General features: G+C 50.7%; 3 protein-coding genes and 1 pseudogene across 3 annotated transcripts; 2 read left to right on the top strand and 2 right to left on the bottom strand.

Annotated features, from left to right (window-relative positions):
• Positions 1 to 245: 245 nt before the first annotated feature.
• SAPIO_CDS4093 (uncharacterized protein) lies at positions 246 to 3,686 on the top strand (the record flags this gene model as incomplete). The annotated part of the gene is made up of 5 exons (XM_016786734.1): positions 246 to 494; positions 573 to 1,763; positions 1,837 to 1,976; positions 2,735 to 3,329; positions 3,411 to 3,686. 5 exons carry the CDS (start codon positions 246 to 248, stop codon positions 3,684 to 3,686), a joined length of 2,451 nt encoding a protein of 816 aa, XP_016643710.1.
• Positions 3,687 to 4,658: 972 nt separating this feature from the next.
• On the top strand, positions 4,659 to 6,876 carry SAPIO_CDS4092 (uncharacterized protein; the record flags this gene model as incomplete). Its single annotated transcript, XM_016786733.1, has 4 exons — positions 4,659 to 4,824; positions 4,893 to 5,915; positions 6,002 to 6,315; positions 6,829 to 6,876. 4 exons carry the CDS (start codon positions 4,659 to 4,661, stop codon positions 6,874 to 6,876), a joined length of 1,551 nt encoding a protein of 516 aa, XP_016643709.1.
• A 134-nt stretch (positions 6,877 to 7,010) lies between these two features.
• SAPIO_CDS4091 (Methionine vitamin-b12) lies at positions 7,011 to 8,350 on the bottom strand (the record flags this gene model as incomplete). Its single annotated transcript, XM_016786732.1, has 2 exons — positions 7,011 to 7,579; positions 7,696 to 8,350. 2 exons carry the CDS (start codon positions 8,348 to 8,350, stop codon positions 7,011 to 7,013), a joined length of 1,224 nt encoding a protein of 407 aa, XP_016643708.1.
• A 3,024-nt stretch (positions 8,351 to 11,374) lies between these two features.
• On the bottom strand, positions 11,375 to 14,967 carry SAPIO_CDS4090 (annotated as a pseudogene; the record flags this gene model as incomplete).
• Positions 14,968 to 15,929: the final 962 nt, after the last annotated feature.

Raw genomic sequence — 15,929 nt, 5'->3', positions numbered from 1 at the left:
AGCTGCATGTATGGAAGAGCTCATGCTTCGAGAGTGTTTAACGGTTGCTCTAATATCCGAGGTTTGAAATCCAGTCATTTTAATAGCCAGGCTGTCTTTTCGGTGCAAGCATATTTGATGTTAATGGCGACACTTCTCCCCATAATAGTTTCTCGCTCGTCCATCTCGCTATCAAACTTGACCCCATCACACTAGCATCAAAATTCAACAAGCAAAGTCTAGGGCGCAGCGCGACCAAAGTCAATATGATCGAGCAAGCGAAGCAACACTTTCTAGATTTCATAGAAAAGAACCCGACTGTTCTGGCTTTCGGCCTCGTCACGCTGTCAGGTGCTGCCTTCTTCGTCGCAATCGCAGAATACTTCAAGCCAGTCGGCAAGCGGAAGCTGAAGGATGGCAGAAAGTCTCATCTTCCTCCTGGGCCACGCGGCTTGCCTATCCTTGGTTCACTGCACCTTCTGAAAGATGCACGACATGACCCATATCACAAACTGGTGCGTTCAACATTGATCCCCTGATCCCCTGATCCCCTTGTAAGCTCGATGGCTACTGACCCGGAAATCGTTGTGCAGCTTCTCGACTTAGCCAAATACGGTGAAATGACAACTGTTCATGTAGGGTCTAAGACCTGGATCTTCCTCAACAGCCATCGCGTGGTATCAGAAATCATTGCCAAAAGAGGCAGCGTGACGAATACTCGATCTCCCATGCCCATCTCCAGCGGCATCGTCAGCCATGATGGCCGTTCTCTCATCCTACCCCAGGAAGCCTGGGCCGAGCGACGGCGAGTCATGCACAGTCTTCTTAGCGGCAGTGCCCTCAAACAATATGGCGAGTGGCAGGAGCTCGAAAGCACGCAGCTGATGGCCGAATACTTGTTCAAGCCGCATCTCTGGTATAAACACCATTATCGATACGCAAATTCGGTCATCCATCGCATTGCCCTCGGCGAACGCCTCAGTAAATCAACACAGGAACTAGCAGACCTCCAAAATTGCGTCACCTTCTTCGTCGGCAGCATCGGATCCAGCGTGATCGACTGGTTCCCCGACCTCGCCAAGCTACCCAAGTTCATGCAGTTCTGGCGCCCTCATTGGGAAGCTCTGGCGGAGTGGAACTACAATGTCTACATGTCGTGGTGGGCGCCCGCGAGGAAACAAGTCGACGAGGGAACTGCGCCGCCTTCGTTCATTAGGGACGTGCTTTTGCACAGCGATACCAAGTACAAAGGCAACGACGAGGACTGCATGTACCTCGCCATGCAGCTGATCGAGGCGGGGAGCGACACCACTCGAGAGGCTCTCAACATCATGGTGATGGCAAGCCTCGAATATCCAGAGCCGTTCAGGAAAGCGAGACTCGAGATTGACCAACTTTGCGGCACGGGGGAAAACGCACGTCTGCCAGTCCTCACTGACATGGATGATTTACGCTACATCTGCGCAATAGCGAAGGAGGTCTTGCGCTGGAGGCCCATTTTCATCCTTACCCCGGATCACGTTGCATCCCGCGACTTTGAGTTCGAGGGCTACAGATTTCCTGCCGGTACTGGGTTTGTCATTAACGAAGTTCCTGTGGGAAACGAGTGTGAGAATCCCGAGGTCTTCTACCCAGAGCGATGGATGGATGGCCATGAAACGGATATCGCCCATGGGCTGTGGCAGTTTGGGGGAGGCCGTCGAATCTGCGTTGGTTACCGTCTGGCGCAGAGAAGCCTCTTTATCAACATCGCCAGACTCGTCCAATGCGTTGACTTTAAACCCGTACGTATTTTCCACGTTTGGGAAAATTGAAATCATTTTTTTCTCTCGCCCTGCTAACGGTATATATTCCTAGGACGGTCCTTACAACTCAAAGATTCTCAATCAGGAATCGACAGATGAACCATTCCCTGTCAAGGCCACCATCCGGAGCAAGCACTACGAGAATCTAATTGTGCGGGAGGCTACAAAAGCCGGCGTCTTGGGGGACGCCCAGTTGGTCCGGAACTAATGCGGGGAGTTCGGGTTAGGGTTAACAGATTTTGCGAGTAGTGGTGTTGCAGAATCGGAAACTTAGATAGTGCTCGAGGTGTTATGGACTCTCCGAATTCAAACGTCCTGGAAAGTCTTGATATCGGCAGTGACTGTTCGATTCCTACCTGGCGACGTAGTGATTGGTCATGGTTCATGTTAGAATTACTCTACGGCCTCCCGTTGCCCGCCTGTAGCCCCAAGACAACCACTTGCGCCGCCACCATCTTGCTTAACTCTTCGGATCATAACAGACCAGGCTTAAGGAGATTCGTGTTCCGACGTGGCCGTGAAGAGCGAAGGCAATTTGACGGGTGTCGTTGGAGTGGGACTTAAAGGAGCAAAGTCAATTTCATGGGAACCGAGGCCTGCAGCAAGAACCCTTCAGTTAACCTTTCGTTGGCCAAGTCTACTGGGTCGGAATCATCCCGATCGTCCTCCGAAACGTCCGAAATCAGCTTTTTTTTCATATATCAATCAGCCAGAGGCATTTCTGCAAATCGCAAATCCACCACTAAGGATTAGAGACTGTTACCATCGCAAGTTGATTTCCCAAGTTGATTCGCCACCTCCTTTGCCATCATGTCAATGCCACGCGAAGGATTCACAATCGACCTAGTCGGGAGACTTTTGCGTCGCAGCATTTTCAATCCCATAATCAGCACACCACTGGCTCTCGGAGTCTACTGGCGCCCTCTTGGTTTCTCTGACTCTAATTCCAGTCATATTTTGGAGCAAGTTGCATACATCTTCGCAGCCTGCAGCCTTCTCCTCTCCGCGAACGACATCCTCAACCAACAGTTCCACAACAACTGGACAAGCAATGCTGGCTGGAATTGGGACAAGGAAATTGTTATCATAACGGGAGGAAGCAGCGGTATTGGTGCCACACTTGCTCAGGAACTCTATGCTCGAAATCCCAAAACGCGAATTGTCGTCATCGATTACGTGCCTTTAACTTGGGAGCCAGAGAAAGGATCCCCGGTCAGCTACTATCAGTGCGACTTAAGCAACTCGTCTAACATCCAGGCCGTATGCAACAAGATTCGGCAACAAGTCGGGCACCCTACAGTCTTGGTTAACAATGCAGGCATCTGTCGTGGAGTCACTGTCTGCGATGGTGCTTATGGCGATGTGGAGTCGACTATACGGACAAACCTCATCGCGCCGTTTTTGTTAGCTAAGGAATTCCTGCCTTGGATGATCCAGCACGACCATGGCCACATCGTTAACATTAGCTCGATGAGCGCACTTCTCCCTCCGAGCAAGGTGGCAGACTATGCGGCGACGAAGGCCGGCTTGGTAGCGCTACATGAAGTACGTGAACCTTTGGCCGTGAAAGACAAACAGAAGTGGTTTCTCATTCTGGTTAGTTTTGCAGTGGCTAATTCGATTTAGGCACTGCAATTGGAATTGAAATACGCACACGACGCACCTCGGGTGAGGCTATCGTTGGCTATATTCAGCTTCATCAAGACGCCTTTGTTCAGGGGAGAAACCAGGCAATCGCACTTCTTCTTCCCATTGCTCGACGTACGCACCGTTGCCGAGTCACTGGTTGATGTGCTTTATGGTGGGTATGGCAAAACCATCTATATGCCCGGAATCATGCGATATGTCGCCATCATGGTAATGCTATTGCCCCTGCTTAGCCCCCAACTGCCCGAGATATAATCAACGCCGTGCTGACTAGTGGCTGGATATAGAAGGGAGGACCTGACTGGCTCTGGAGGGTGCTGCGAGAAGGTACAAACAAACTTGGTGTCGACTTCAGAGGGAGACAAAAGGTAGATCCGAAGACGGGGAACTTCGTTCAATCCTAGATCTGGAGATATAACGATTGGCTGCGGGACTCGATTCTTAGAATTGATGTGATTTAATACACGGAGTGGACAATCGTATTAATTTCTGCATTCTATTTGTCGATATTATTGTACAACATACTTCGTAGATGCGCCAATATTACTATCTACGACGTCGAGGTCATGGTAACATTTACAGACATCTATTTCACCACAGCTGGGAAAGTCGCCATTATTTTGTGCCAAGTGGTCTAAACAGCACTTGTCAACTCGCTCGGAGTATTGCAGTTCCCGGTGCTCGAGGAACCAAGATCATCCTGGTATCACCATATTGGATGGGATGGGATTGATGCGGGGAGATAGGAGTAAGGAGCAAGGAGTAAGGAGCATAGGTGGTCTACGAGCATCCGTAAAAATTGTAATGTCACTTAGCTCTCAAGGTCTGAGGAATTGCCTTGACCTCGAGAGCGCCGACGGAGCTTGTCGGACACGCGGACAGTCGGCCTCTTAGCCCCCGCCGGCTCCGACGGGATTCACCCGACGTGCGCGGAGACATTCCGAGGGCACGGTTTGGGGTTTTACAACGTATCTAGCTCTGGGTGGGTGACTTTAGCCTTCACGAGAAACGAAATGAACCTCGGATGTCCTGTTGAACTTCTTAATACTGAATCCGATAGACTACATGCAGGTTCTCATCGAATGAAGCGCAACACCACATATAGATATCACCTGCTCGTGCGCTCTAGCGACAAGCAAACCACCATCTAAGCGGATCAACCATCATAGAGGCCGGTTCCAAAATCACTCATCCCTAATCGCAAAAATCCCAATTCTCTCTTTCAAAATGCACTCGGATAAGCGCAACTACAGCCAATTTGCCTGCGTTGGCAGTGGATTTTCCGCTATTGGCCTCGGCGCAACACTGCAAAGGTGGTATGGCCTCAACGATATCAAGTTTTTCGAACGATCTAGCGATTTGGGCGGGACGTGGTTTACAAATAGATACCCAGGTACGTTTAAGATAGCACTCGCCTACTTGATCAAAGTGAGCAGACAACGGCATTAACGTCGAGGACAGGCTGTGCTTGCGACGTCCCCAGCGCTCTCTATAGTTACTCCTTCGAGCCAAACCCAGATTGGAGTCGAGTCCTACCTTCGCATGACGAATTGTGGCAATACTTGAGGGGGGTGGCCGACAAGTATGCCCTGGTCCCGAAAATGACCTTCGGAGTCGACGTCGAGAAGTGCGAATGGGTCGAGGAAACAAAGCGATGGCGGTTGCATATCCGACACTTGAAGACAGATCATGTCTTCACCCACGAGTGCCAGTTTCTCTTCGGTGCTGCTGGCCAGTTAGTTCAACCAAGGGAGCTTGACGTTCCCGGGGCTGAGAGCTTCAAAGGTCCCATCTTCCACTCGTCCCGGTGGAGAGATGATGTGAGTCTCGAAGGCAAAAAGGTGGTGGTGTTTGGAAACGGATGCACGGCGGCCCAAATCGTGCCATCTATCGTAAACAAAACCGAACACCTCACGCAAATTGTGCGGGCGAAGCACTGGATCCTCCCACCCATTGACGGTGCCTACACGGACGCCATGCGACTTGTATTCAAGTACGTTCCCGGAAGCATGAAGCTCCAGCGTCTCATAATCTACCTCGCAGCCGAAAACGAACTGAAGGGGTTTCCAATGACCTCTTCGGCCGCACGCTTCCGGCAGAAGCGCCGTGTTGAGGCCGAAAAGTATATGAGATCGCGGGCTCCCGCCAAGTACCACGACATCTTGATCCCTGATTTCGAAGTGGGCTGTAAGCGGAGGATTTTCGACTCGGGGTATCTCGACTGTCTGCATTCGAAAAATCTCACTTTGACGAACGAACGGGCCTTGAAGATCGTGCCAGATGGAGTTATGACCGAGCGCGGCCTGATCGAAGCTGATGTCATTGTGTTGGCCAATGGTTACGTGACGAATAAGTTCCTCACTGGCATCAACGTCGTCGGACGCGGGGGCGAGAAACTCACCGAACATTGGGAGTCGTTTGGTGGAGCTGAAGCCTATAACTGCTCCGTGATGAGCGGATTCCCCAACTTTTTTATCCTGCTGGGTATGTTATGTGACGAGAATGAACGGGCCAACCTAGCATCATGGCATGGAAAGCTAACGAAGACTGACACTTTTCTGTCGTTCCAGGACCGAACGCCGCAACTGGACATACGTCGGCCATCATGGCCTCGGAGAACAGCATCAACTATGCCTTACGTTTGATCAAGCCAGTCCTAGATGGTAAAGCGGAATTCGTTGAGCTGAAGAGAGATGCTGAACAGCGGTACGTCGATCGCATCCAAGAGGATCTGTCCAAGACGGTGTGGAACTCCGGATGTCAAAGCTGGTACATCGAGAGCGGTCCGGAGGGAAAAACTTGGAATGCCATGAGTTATCCATACTCCCAGGCTCATTTCTGGTACCGAAGTCTATTCCCTGTCTGGAGCGATTGGAATATTGCAGTAAGTCCAGTCCCGAGAGTTTGCTTTCGGTTTCTAAAGATGCGCTAATTCGGACTTTTAGAAGGTGAGGAAACAGACGAAGACTTCATTCTTACTATGGCTGTTCAAGGCGACTCTTCTGTGTGGCGGGCTATCCTCCATCTTCGCTCTTTGTTATTTGGGATGGAGATATCAAGGAGACATTGAAAGGTACTATCCGTCCCTTTCGAAGAACTTGGCATACTATGCCAGCCTCCTGAAGTCTAAGTTGCATTTAGAGTGATAACTCGAGTTTCATAATCATCGGGTTGAGTCGTATAACGCCGAGACCAGGTCGAATCAACGGACTTCTTGAGCCGTGATATAGTTTTTTGTACTAAGCAATTGAGGACAATCTGCGCGATAGGTGAAAATAATTTACCAAGCCCAATTTCATCTCACCCCAATACTGCCCTTTTCCAATGCTGGTGAAGTTGATTCCATCCAGGCGCCGATGATAATGCCCTCCCATAACAGAAAAGAAACCCGATTCAGTCAAGCAACACCGTCGTCGACAAGGTGCCCATTGCTCCCCTCTTGTGAGATTGTTGAAATTCAGAATGCTCGCTCATTGTCTGCCCATATCCCCATGCCACAGTCATATCATTTGTTGCTTTTTTGTTTTCTTTCCACTCAAAGCACACACAAAACAAAGGAAAAGGAGACAACAGAGCCGTTTAAGGCTCTCCCCAAATCTCATCGGCAATCTCCCTCACCAACCTCAACTTAGCGGCCTGCTCCTCCGCCCCAAGCGGATACCCGCTCTCATGCGTACTAAACCCGCACTGAGGGCTGACACAGACCCTCTTCAAAGCCTCCTCCCTCGTCTGCCCGCTCCCCTCAGCAATAAACTCCGCCGCTCTGTACACCCTCTGCTTCATCTCCTCCTTATCCTCGAGCTGGGGCACCTTGGTGCTAATAATGCCGACAACGACGTTCTTATCCTTGGGAAGGAAGCGCAGGGGTTCGAACCCTCCGGCACGCTCGGTGTCGTACTCGAGGTAGAAGGTGTTGACGTTGAGGTTCTCAAAGAGCTTCTTGGCGATGATGTCGTAGGCGCCCTCGGCGAAATGGCGGCCGCCGATGAAGTTGCCGCGGCAGAGGTGGATGCCCGTGTGGAGGTCCGGGGGGAGGCCGGAGAGGCTGTCGTTGTAGAGCTTGATGTAGGCGTCGAAGAGGTCTTCGACTGTGCCGATGTTGTCGGAGTCCGCAGCCCAGCCGTCGCGGAACTTTTGCGAACAAAAGTCTGGGGAGCGAGTTAGAAACAAGAAGAACAGGTGGGAACTCTGAACAAAAAAGGAATCCTCTCCACAATTTCCTGGAGATGACAAAAAAAAGGTAAAGGATAAAGGTTCAGCTTACAGGCCATGCCGGGATCGTCAAACTGGACGTTCCTCAACCCGGCATCATAAAGCTGCTTCAATTCCGCGTTGTATACCTTGGCCACATCCGCGAAATACTCCTCATCATTCTTGTACGCCTCGGGGGTGTAGGCCCTCCCCTGCTTATACCTCATATGGAACCACGCCGGAGTAATCACAGTCAACTTAATATTCCCCCACTCCTCCTTCGGCACAAACTCCTGAATGAGCTTCACCTCGTGCAAATTCGACACTGACTTCGCAGGATCATGCACCAACTTGCCTCCCGCAATCACCGAATCGCCAGGCATGACCTTCCTATCCTTCTCGATCAAGCTGACGACATCCGGATGATAAAGACGGAACATGGCAGCCTCGGCATCCTGGAGACGCGTAGTACCTTCGAACTCGTCCCAGGTGAGACCCCAGAAGCGTGTGCGCACGAACTCACCGTCGGTGACGCCCTTGAAGCCGAGGTCGCGCTGCAGCTTGACGACGTTGCCAATGGCTTCGCGCTCGGCGGCAGGGAGGCCGGCTTCTTCGGGGGAGAGGTTCTTGTCGCGGATGGACGCGCGGATGTCCAGGAGGGTTTGGGGTCGGAGGAGGGAGCCCATGTGCTCGGCCCTGAAAGGTGGTCCTTGGTGTTGGCTAGACATTGTGGAGGGGTTAAGGGTGGCGGAAAAGTAAAAGTAAAAGCTTGTTTACTAAGGAACTTAGTCGAAGTATGCTTGAAGAGGGGGGGGGGGGTGTGGCGCGGCAATTGGCAAGTGTAGGAGATCAATCAAGAAGCGAGAGAAGTGCCTGGATGGGGTTGGAAGCAGGCAGAAGAAGAGAAGGAGAACAGAGTTTTGTCACAAAGAAGAGGGCAGGGCGGGCAGAGGCCGTTTTAGGAGCAGTTCTGCAGCGCGGGGTTGTTTTACGTTGGTGTGCGAACCATTGGAACCATCCGAAGCGAGAGAACGGGAACGGACTGCGGGGGTCGGGTTGAGCGGCTCCCGTCTTGGTTGGGTTACATTAGCCCGTATTAAGGACGGAGCTTAGCATCACAGAGATATCTGAGAGCCAGAGCTGCGTCTGCCCGACCTTAATGACGAGATCTATCCAAAGGCAAAAACTAGAATTATGAGCTGGAGAGTCGACTGGGCCTCTATCCACCTCATCGTCCTCGAATCCCTCATGAGTCTGCCTGCCAGAGCTTGGCTCCGTCGGTTCGCCGTGCCGCTATTCCCAGATTCAGAGCTTTTGTTTGGCTGATCCATCCCACGTCAGACGAAGCTCGCTACCACGAGAATATATATTGGCTTGCTGACACCACCTGCACATCTCTACTGCCTTACTGTGCTTCGCTATAGCTATCGTCGGAAATGGGCTTGCCATCAAAGTCTCTACGGTCGCTGTTAAGTGGCTGCACCTCGCATTCGGTTTTGGACATTCCCCAGTCCCTCCCCCTCTCAAGCAATCGGGGAATTTCCCACATCTCTCTTACCCCGCTTGTCATGCGAATGCCAATGCAAACGCCCTACCATTCTGAGCGGGGTAAAGAACGCTGTCATGCCTCGTCGAGAAGGAAACCTAGTCTAGATTGGGAAGAGCCTGTGTGCAGATTAGCGGGGATTCGCACAGGGGATGTTAGGAGCGGGTCCGATTGATGAATCATGTTTCCAGACTTAAGAATGGAACGGGAATACGTTATTCCAGACCTTCGACCTCTCTTCTTGTTTCTCTCCTTCGCACTTACACGTCGACGGTTCAAACAGCTCAGCCAGTATTATGTATGGTATTCGGCTTCCAGCATTCAGTTCTCATTTGGTCGTTTTCGCTACCTTAATGCAGCCCCTTTCTTTATTTATTCCATGCCCTGGAAATTAGGATTCGGTCAGGTGATATCTTGTTCTATCCTACATGTCCCCGTTTCAGTTCCTTGTTTGCGCTGGGGACTTCTGTCCGCAGGGTTTTCATTTACTATTAATTAACGAATCCGACGTCTGTTAGTTCTTGTGTGAGTTTTGCAACACCTTCCCGTAGGAAATCGGTCTATGACTATTAGTACTAACGCTATCCTTTTTTCCATGTGCTGTTGAGGTCAGAGCTGCACTTACCTGTCTTAATCCCAGTTTTACTAGCTTAGCTAGTATATTTGTATTTAACTTCTTGTAATGAGACGGATCAATGTGGCTCTAACCGAAACATCTCATATAAGAACCGAAAAGATATACACATATAGCCAAGAGTCTAAAATAGTTCTCACTAGAAACCGCTACAGACTCTCTATAAAAGCCGATAGACGGCAATTTCGGTAGCTAATAAAATATAGTAACGGGAACATGTAATGGAAGCCTTTGTAGGAAGGAAATAGTTGGCACAGCTGGTACGTAAACCACGCACTTCACAAAGTAGAAGGAAACAGATATCGAACATTCTGTTACGATCCTAACACCAGCTGGTTGACGGTATCAGGTGGATACAGCTGGTGACAGGGCCGAGGTGGTTGTCTGTTTAAGTGAGGCAGTCAAACAGTATTCACAAGATGTTGGTGAGAAGTGCGTATTCAAGTGTAGGGGTGTAGTTGTACTTGAATTGACTACTGGAGAGTCTTGAAAGACAAACTAGATACATGGTAGAACCCGTAGTTTATATAGACGTTTCCCTTCCAAGCTCTCCAGGGTGATCGGAGCTCTTTCTTGACTGATCGGAACCGGTCGTTTGGTGATCGCCACCGATCACCTCTTTGCGCCTCCGATCGCTTCCCTGTCGTCCGCCGGTCGGCCGCGTACAGCCGCCCGGTTATTATTTTCTGCCGTGTCCTACCGCTTTTGGGCCTGCATAAAGGTTGGCCCGTGACATACTCGCTCCGTAACAAGAACCGTGACAAGGTATAGGACATTTTAATACAGGTCCCCAATCTGATCTTCAACTATTCCTTTTCCTTTTTCAAACCTGAGCAACTCCCACTTTAGCCTGAGCAGGGGTAAGCAAGGTACTCCGTACACATGGACCACTGCCGTCAATGCGCTGAGAATTGCTTTTGCAAAATGGCCTGGGCGTACCATGTTCTGGCCACATGGCTGCTGGGGAATGTCTCCCGTCTCCTGTCGGGGGGCAAAAGTAGCAAATAACGCAGCAATATCATGCCACGGAACAATCCATAAAACATTCTATACGCCACTAAATTGGGCCAATTCGTCGACGCCGATGTAGAATTAACCTTTTAGTATTTTTCCGAGGCAACGTTTAGTGAATTTCGGTGTTAAGTACCTCAGCATTGGAGAAAGGCTATTCTAAGCACAAGAGAGGCAGAAACAAACTATACAATAAAGGGCGCATAATAAAGGCTATATAATTATCCTCTTATCACCTTAGGGCACCTGCCGCTTTCTGCTTCTCGACTACTTCCAGATGGCCTCTTCGAGCAGCTGCTTGCAGTGCAGTCCCCCCCCATAGTCCAAGAGCATTGATATCAGCTCCTGCTGCTAGTAGTTTATCAACTACTTCCAGATGGCCTCCTCGAGCAGCTGCTTGCAGTGCAGTCCCTCGATCTACAGTCCCTCGATCAGCATTAACATCAGCTCCTGCTGCTAGCAGCTTGTTGGCTACTTCCAGATAGCCTCCTCCAGCAGCTTCTTCCAGTGCAGCCCCTCGATTAATATTAACATTAGCTCCTGCTGCTAGCAGCTTGTTGACTACTTCCAGATGGCCTCCTCGAGCAGCTGCTTGCAGTGCAGTCCCTCGATCTGTAGTCCCTCGATTAGCATTAACATCAGCTCCTGCTGCTAGCAGCTTGTCAACTACTTCCAGATAGCCTCCTCCAGCAGCTTCTCGCAGTGCAGTCCCTCTATCAGCATTAGCATCGGCTCCTGTTGCTAGCAGCTTGTCGACTACTTCCAGATGGCCTCGTCCAGCAGCTGACTGCAGTGCAGTCCCTCCCAATAGTCCATTAGCATTAATATCAGCTCCTGCTGCTAGTAGCTTGTTGACTACTTCCAGATGGCCTCCTCCAGCAGCTTCTTGCAGTGCAGTCCATCCATCAGCCTTAGCATCAGCATTAGCATCAGCTCCTGCTGCTAGTAGCTTGTCAACTACTTCCAGATAACCTCCTCTAGCAGCTGCTAGTAGTGCAGTCCCTCTATTAGTCCAAGCATTAGCATTGGCTCCTGCTGCTAGCAGCTTGTCGACTATTTCCAGATGGCCTCTTCGAGCGGCTTCTTGCAGTGCAGTCCCTCCCCATAGTCCAAGAGCATTAGCATAGGCTCCTGCTGCTAGCAACTTGCCGACTACCTCCAGATGGCCTCCTCCAGCAGCTACTTGCAGCGCAGTCCATCCATCAGCATTACCATCAGCATTAACATCAGCTCCTGCTGCTAGTAGCTTGTCGACTACTTCCAGATGGCCTCCTCCAGCAGCTGCTAGTAGTGCAGTCCCTCTATTAGTCCCAGCATTAGCATCGGCTCCTGCTGCTAACAGTTTGTCGACTAATTCCACATGCCCGTTTTGGGCAGCATACCACAGCGGCGCTCGGCTGTAAGTATCCTTCAGATTCGTACTATACCCAAATCTAAGGAGTGTAACCGCAGCCTCGGTTATTCCAAAATATGCTGCCAAATGTAGACCCGTCATTTTCCTTGGAGCGATTGGATTGTAATTTGAGGAAAATAGTTTGTCGTCGGCCATCAGCGCTTGACTTGATGCCTCTACCTTAGCTTTATTCTCGAGAAAGCTGATGACCACGTCGCTTGATTCTTGGCTTGGTTTTACATCCTTGCGGGCATGGTGTCCCCAGTTGCGTGCGGCGTACTCGTAGAGTGGATATAACCGCAGCCGCTCCTCAAACTCTTGGCCCGCTTCACAAAATCCGGTCTCAAAGACGCTGAACGAAAGGTAGGTAACACAGACCATTGTGATCGTAGATTCTGCATCCGGAAACCATGTATCCTGCGTCTTCTCGAGGTATTGTTGCGTTGTGTAGTGAACTAGCCGGATAATACTACTTTCTTCATCGACCGTTACCAATCCAGCGCATACGGAGACCATATCTCCGATGTCTAACAAATCCCCATCGTGAAACTCGGATTTTCCTGTTTTAGTTGCAAGAGCATGTCGAAGTTCGGACGTAGTAAGCTGTCTTTTCGAGCATGTGATCCAGGCCAGAACGTCCATCGCAAGCTTCTTGAATCTTGACTTCTGCCCATTGATTCTCTCCATGGTTTGTCTGTAGGCTTCATCTAGCACTTGGATCTTTTGCTTTTCGTCTAGTTCTTGACTATGCTTGGGAAAAACCTCCATTGCATTTCGGACTTCATTGAGTGTGAGCTTATCATCAAGCAAACCAAGATAGACTTGCGCTAAGAGAAACCTGCAAATAGTCAGCGTCTGTATTGCTCTTTGTATTAGGTAAAAACGTACATTCCATCAGCAGCTTCTGAAACCCTTGTCTTAATCTCTTCTTGTAGCTGTTGGTTACGCCGGACAACGGCTGGCAACTGCGTTATGCGGTCGTCTAGGTATCGTGCCACATCGTCGGCACTCGCACGAATCTCAAGCCGTACATTGGATTTAAAGTGGTCAACAATATCTGGAATGAATCTTGATGTCGCAAAGATATTCATTCTGTACTTTGTCTGAATGTTGGAGAGCTGAGAGAGAAACTTTTTCCGGCAGTCATCGGATACTTCGTCAAGTGCATCAACAATAATGAAGGCTCTTGAATACAGAGCTGCGACAGACTGAAGCGTTTTCAAGATTTCGTCGGGTGATGGTCGGGTTCTTTTCTTCCTATGTTGTTCGTAGAGGTCTTTCACACTTCTTGGCGGGGAAGGCAGGCTTGCAGCTAGCTGTTTCAGCACACTTGCTAGCAAATCGTGAATGTTCAGCTCATGTTGACGCTTGAAGTTGCAGTATATGTATGCAATACCGGCCTTGGGGTTGTCGATAAGCCTTGAAGTAAGGTAATCGACTACGATTGACGTAAGGATCGTCTTACCCGACCCTGGGATGCCGGGACAAAACAAAGTCTGGTTGCTTGTATTCATCCAAGCCTGGAACTCTCTCGACTCAAGGAGCCATTGGCCAGTTCCCGGTTGTCGCCTCTTGAGGTTGTCACTCTGATCCGGCCCGTAGTCGACTCGTGTAAGCCAGTCAAGGACCTCATCGTCTTCCTTTCTGTCTAACTTTGCCTTGGTTTGTGCAAGATCTGCGACTAATATTAGAAACCTGTGCTAACTCATCTAGAAAATGACTAACCCTGCTTCATCTGCAATATGTCCTTCACCGGACGCGCTACGTCAACGTCACTTGTCTGCACATATTGCAGAAGCTCCTTCGCAAATGCGGCGGCCACGGCGGCCGCGTGCTCCTGCCAATCTTTATTTTTGTGGGAATCCGCGTAGTCGCAGATACCTCGAATGACGATGCACGGGAAGTTGTTCATCAGTCCCCCCGCTTCCATTTCGACGCAGAGAACATGACCATCGAGAGACTTGTTAAGCTTATCCCGGAAAGCAGCGTCCTTGATAACCTGGTTGCCTGACGCGATCAGGCCATAGTGCACTCGCATTTCTCTGGGCTTCCTCTTCACAATTTTGCTTTTATCACAGAACCGGCAGCTCTCTTCATTATCGGTTCCATCATTATCCGAGGCAGCGTCACAATTCAAGGTGCTCTCGTTGACATGGCCGTAATCTGCCCTGAATAACACGTCCTCGAGGGAATCGGACCGTAGATACTTTGGCACCAGTCTCGGCCATTTCACTTTCAGTTCGTCTAGATACTCCGGTATCTTAGATCCGCTCATCTCATGTGCGGTCACCAGTTTCGTCAAGGCAGTGCGGAGCGAGGCGGGGGGCTTGTCTAGCGACCCCGTTCGCTCGAACTCGCCGCCTTCTTTCGCCTTGCCGAAGTCCCACTGAACCACCCCAGAATACTGGCCCACAGGTTCGCTGACCACGACATCGCCAAGTCGAACCTTGGGCGGAATACCGCCGCCGATGCCAACCATGAGACCGATTTTGATGGACGGGAAGGTGTCGGTCATCCGGGTGGCGACAGTCGCCGCCGAATTTGTTCCGATCTCGCCTTTGGGTAGGCAGGCTATGACAACATTATGCTTGCCGATGGACCCTAGGGTGTATGTATTGTGGTCATTTTGTGGCTTCGAAAGATCGTCATGCTTGTGATCCAGCATGGCTGTCGCCGCGGTTTGTTCTTTGGGTAGAGCGCAGACCCATCCCACAGTGTAGTCTTTATGGGTTCTGGGCTCGGCAGCTGTCTGGGCATCCATTATGAGATGATCGGCTGGGTCTTGTCGAAGAGGAAGGAGAATTTAGACTTCAATCGGCTGCGTCGGTTCTTCCGATCGCGGGATTTTCGTGGAAGCCCGACCCGCTACGGATTCGGATTCGGATCAGGGAACATCAAACGCCCAACATCGCCTGGAGGAAAAGGATCTGATGTCTTGGGCAGCAACACAGTCACGTGTTAAATAATTGAGGAAGGAGCGACTTGTCTATTGGCTTACTAGGAAGGGAGGTGGCTGTAATGGTTCTTCCCTTTTGTGTGTGATGTGGCCGCACGAGCGGTTCAGTTGCTCGGGGTTAGACGCATCCATGGCCAATCATTTCCGCCTCATGAGCCAGGCTCCGGCGCCACCGTCGCTGGAGGTTTGGGGTCTCGAACTAGCCAGCCAGCCACGTAAACGCGGGAAACCTGAAGAAATGAGTTGATAATCTTGTCCACGAACGTATCTCGAAACGAAGAGATATAGAATGGTGACGAAACCGGGTCCTATCCCTGGTACTGCTGTCATGGTTGGAAAGCCGAGCTAGTAAAACACGCACAGTCGCCTCTATTCTCCATCCGCCTCCGAAAGGCGGCGGCAACGACAATCCGGGCGCGCCACAACCTGACGGCCAGGTCTCCTGTCGCTCCGGTCGGCTGCCTACGGCGCCGAGAGTGATACCCTGGTCCCTCCAAGAGTCGACGACTTCCCCTGCATTGAGGACGAGCTCGATCTGCCTGGTTTAACTATCGAAAAAGAGTATGAATCGTCTGATGAGGTAGTAAGGTGACATCAATTGAGGACAACCTGATCCAGCTGCGTGGGCTGAGGGCAAGCCGACCTGTGGCCGGGCATTTGACATCGATTTGGCTCAATATATTGAGCTAACCCATGTGTACTGTGTCAGCGCCACAATGTGGGCTAATGTCCAAGTGCAGCCAGTTCATTGATGCCTAAGACGAGGG

Source organism: Scedosporium apiospermum, assembly GCF_000732125.1.
Source record: "Scedosporium apiospermum strain IHEM 14462 chromosome Unknown SEQ_SAPIO_0090, whole genome shotgun sequence".
NCBI classification, from domain to species: domain Eukaryota; kingdom Fungi; phylum Ascomycota; class Sordariomycetes; order Microascales; family Microascaceae; genus Scedosporium; species Scedosporium apiospermum.
The sequence above is the reverse complement of the archived record's forward strand: the minus strand, read 5'-3'. Positions and strand labels throughout refer to the sequence as shown.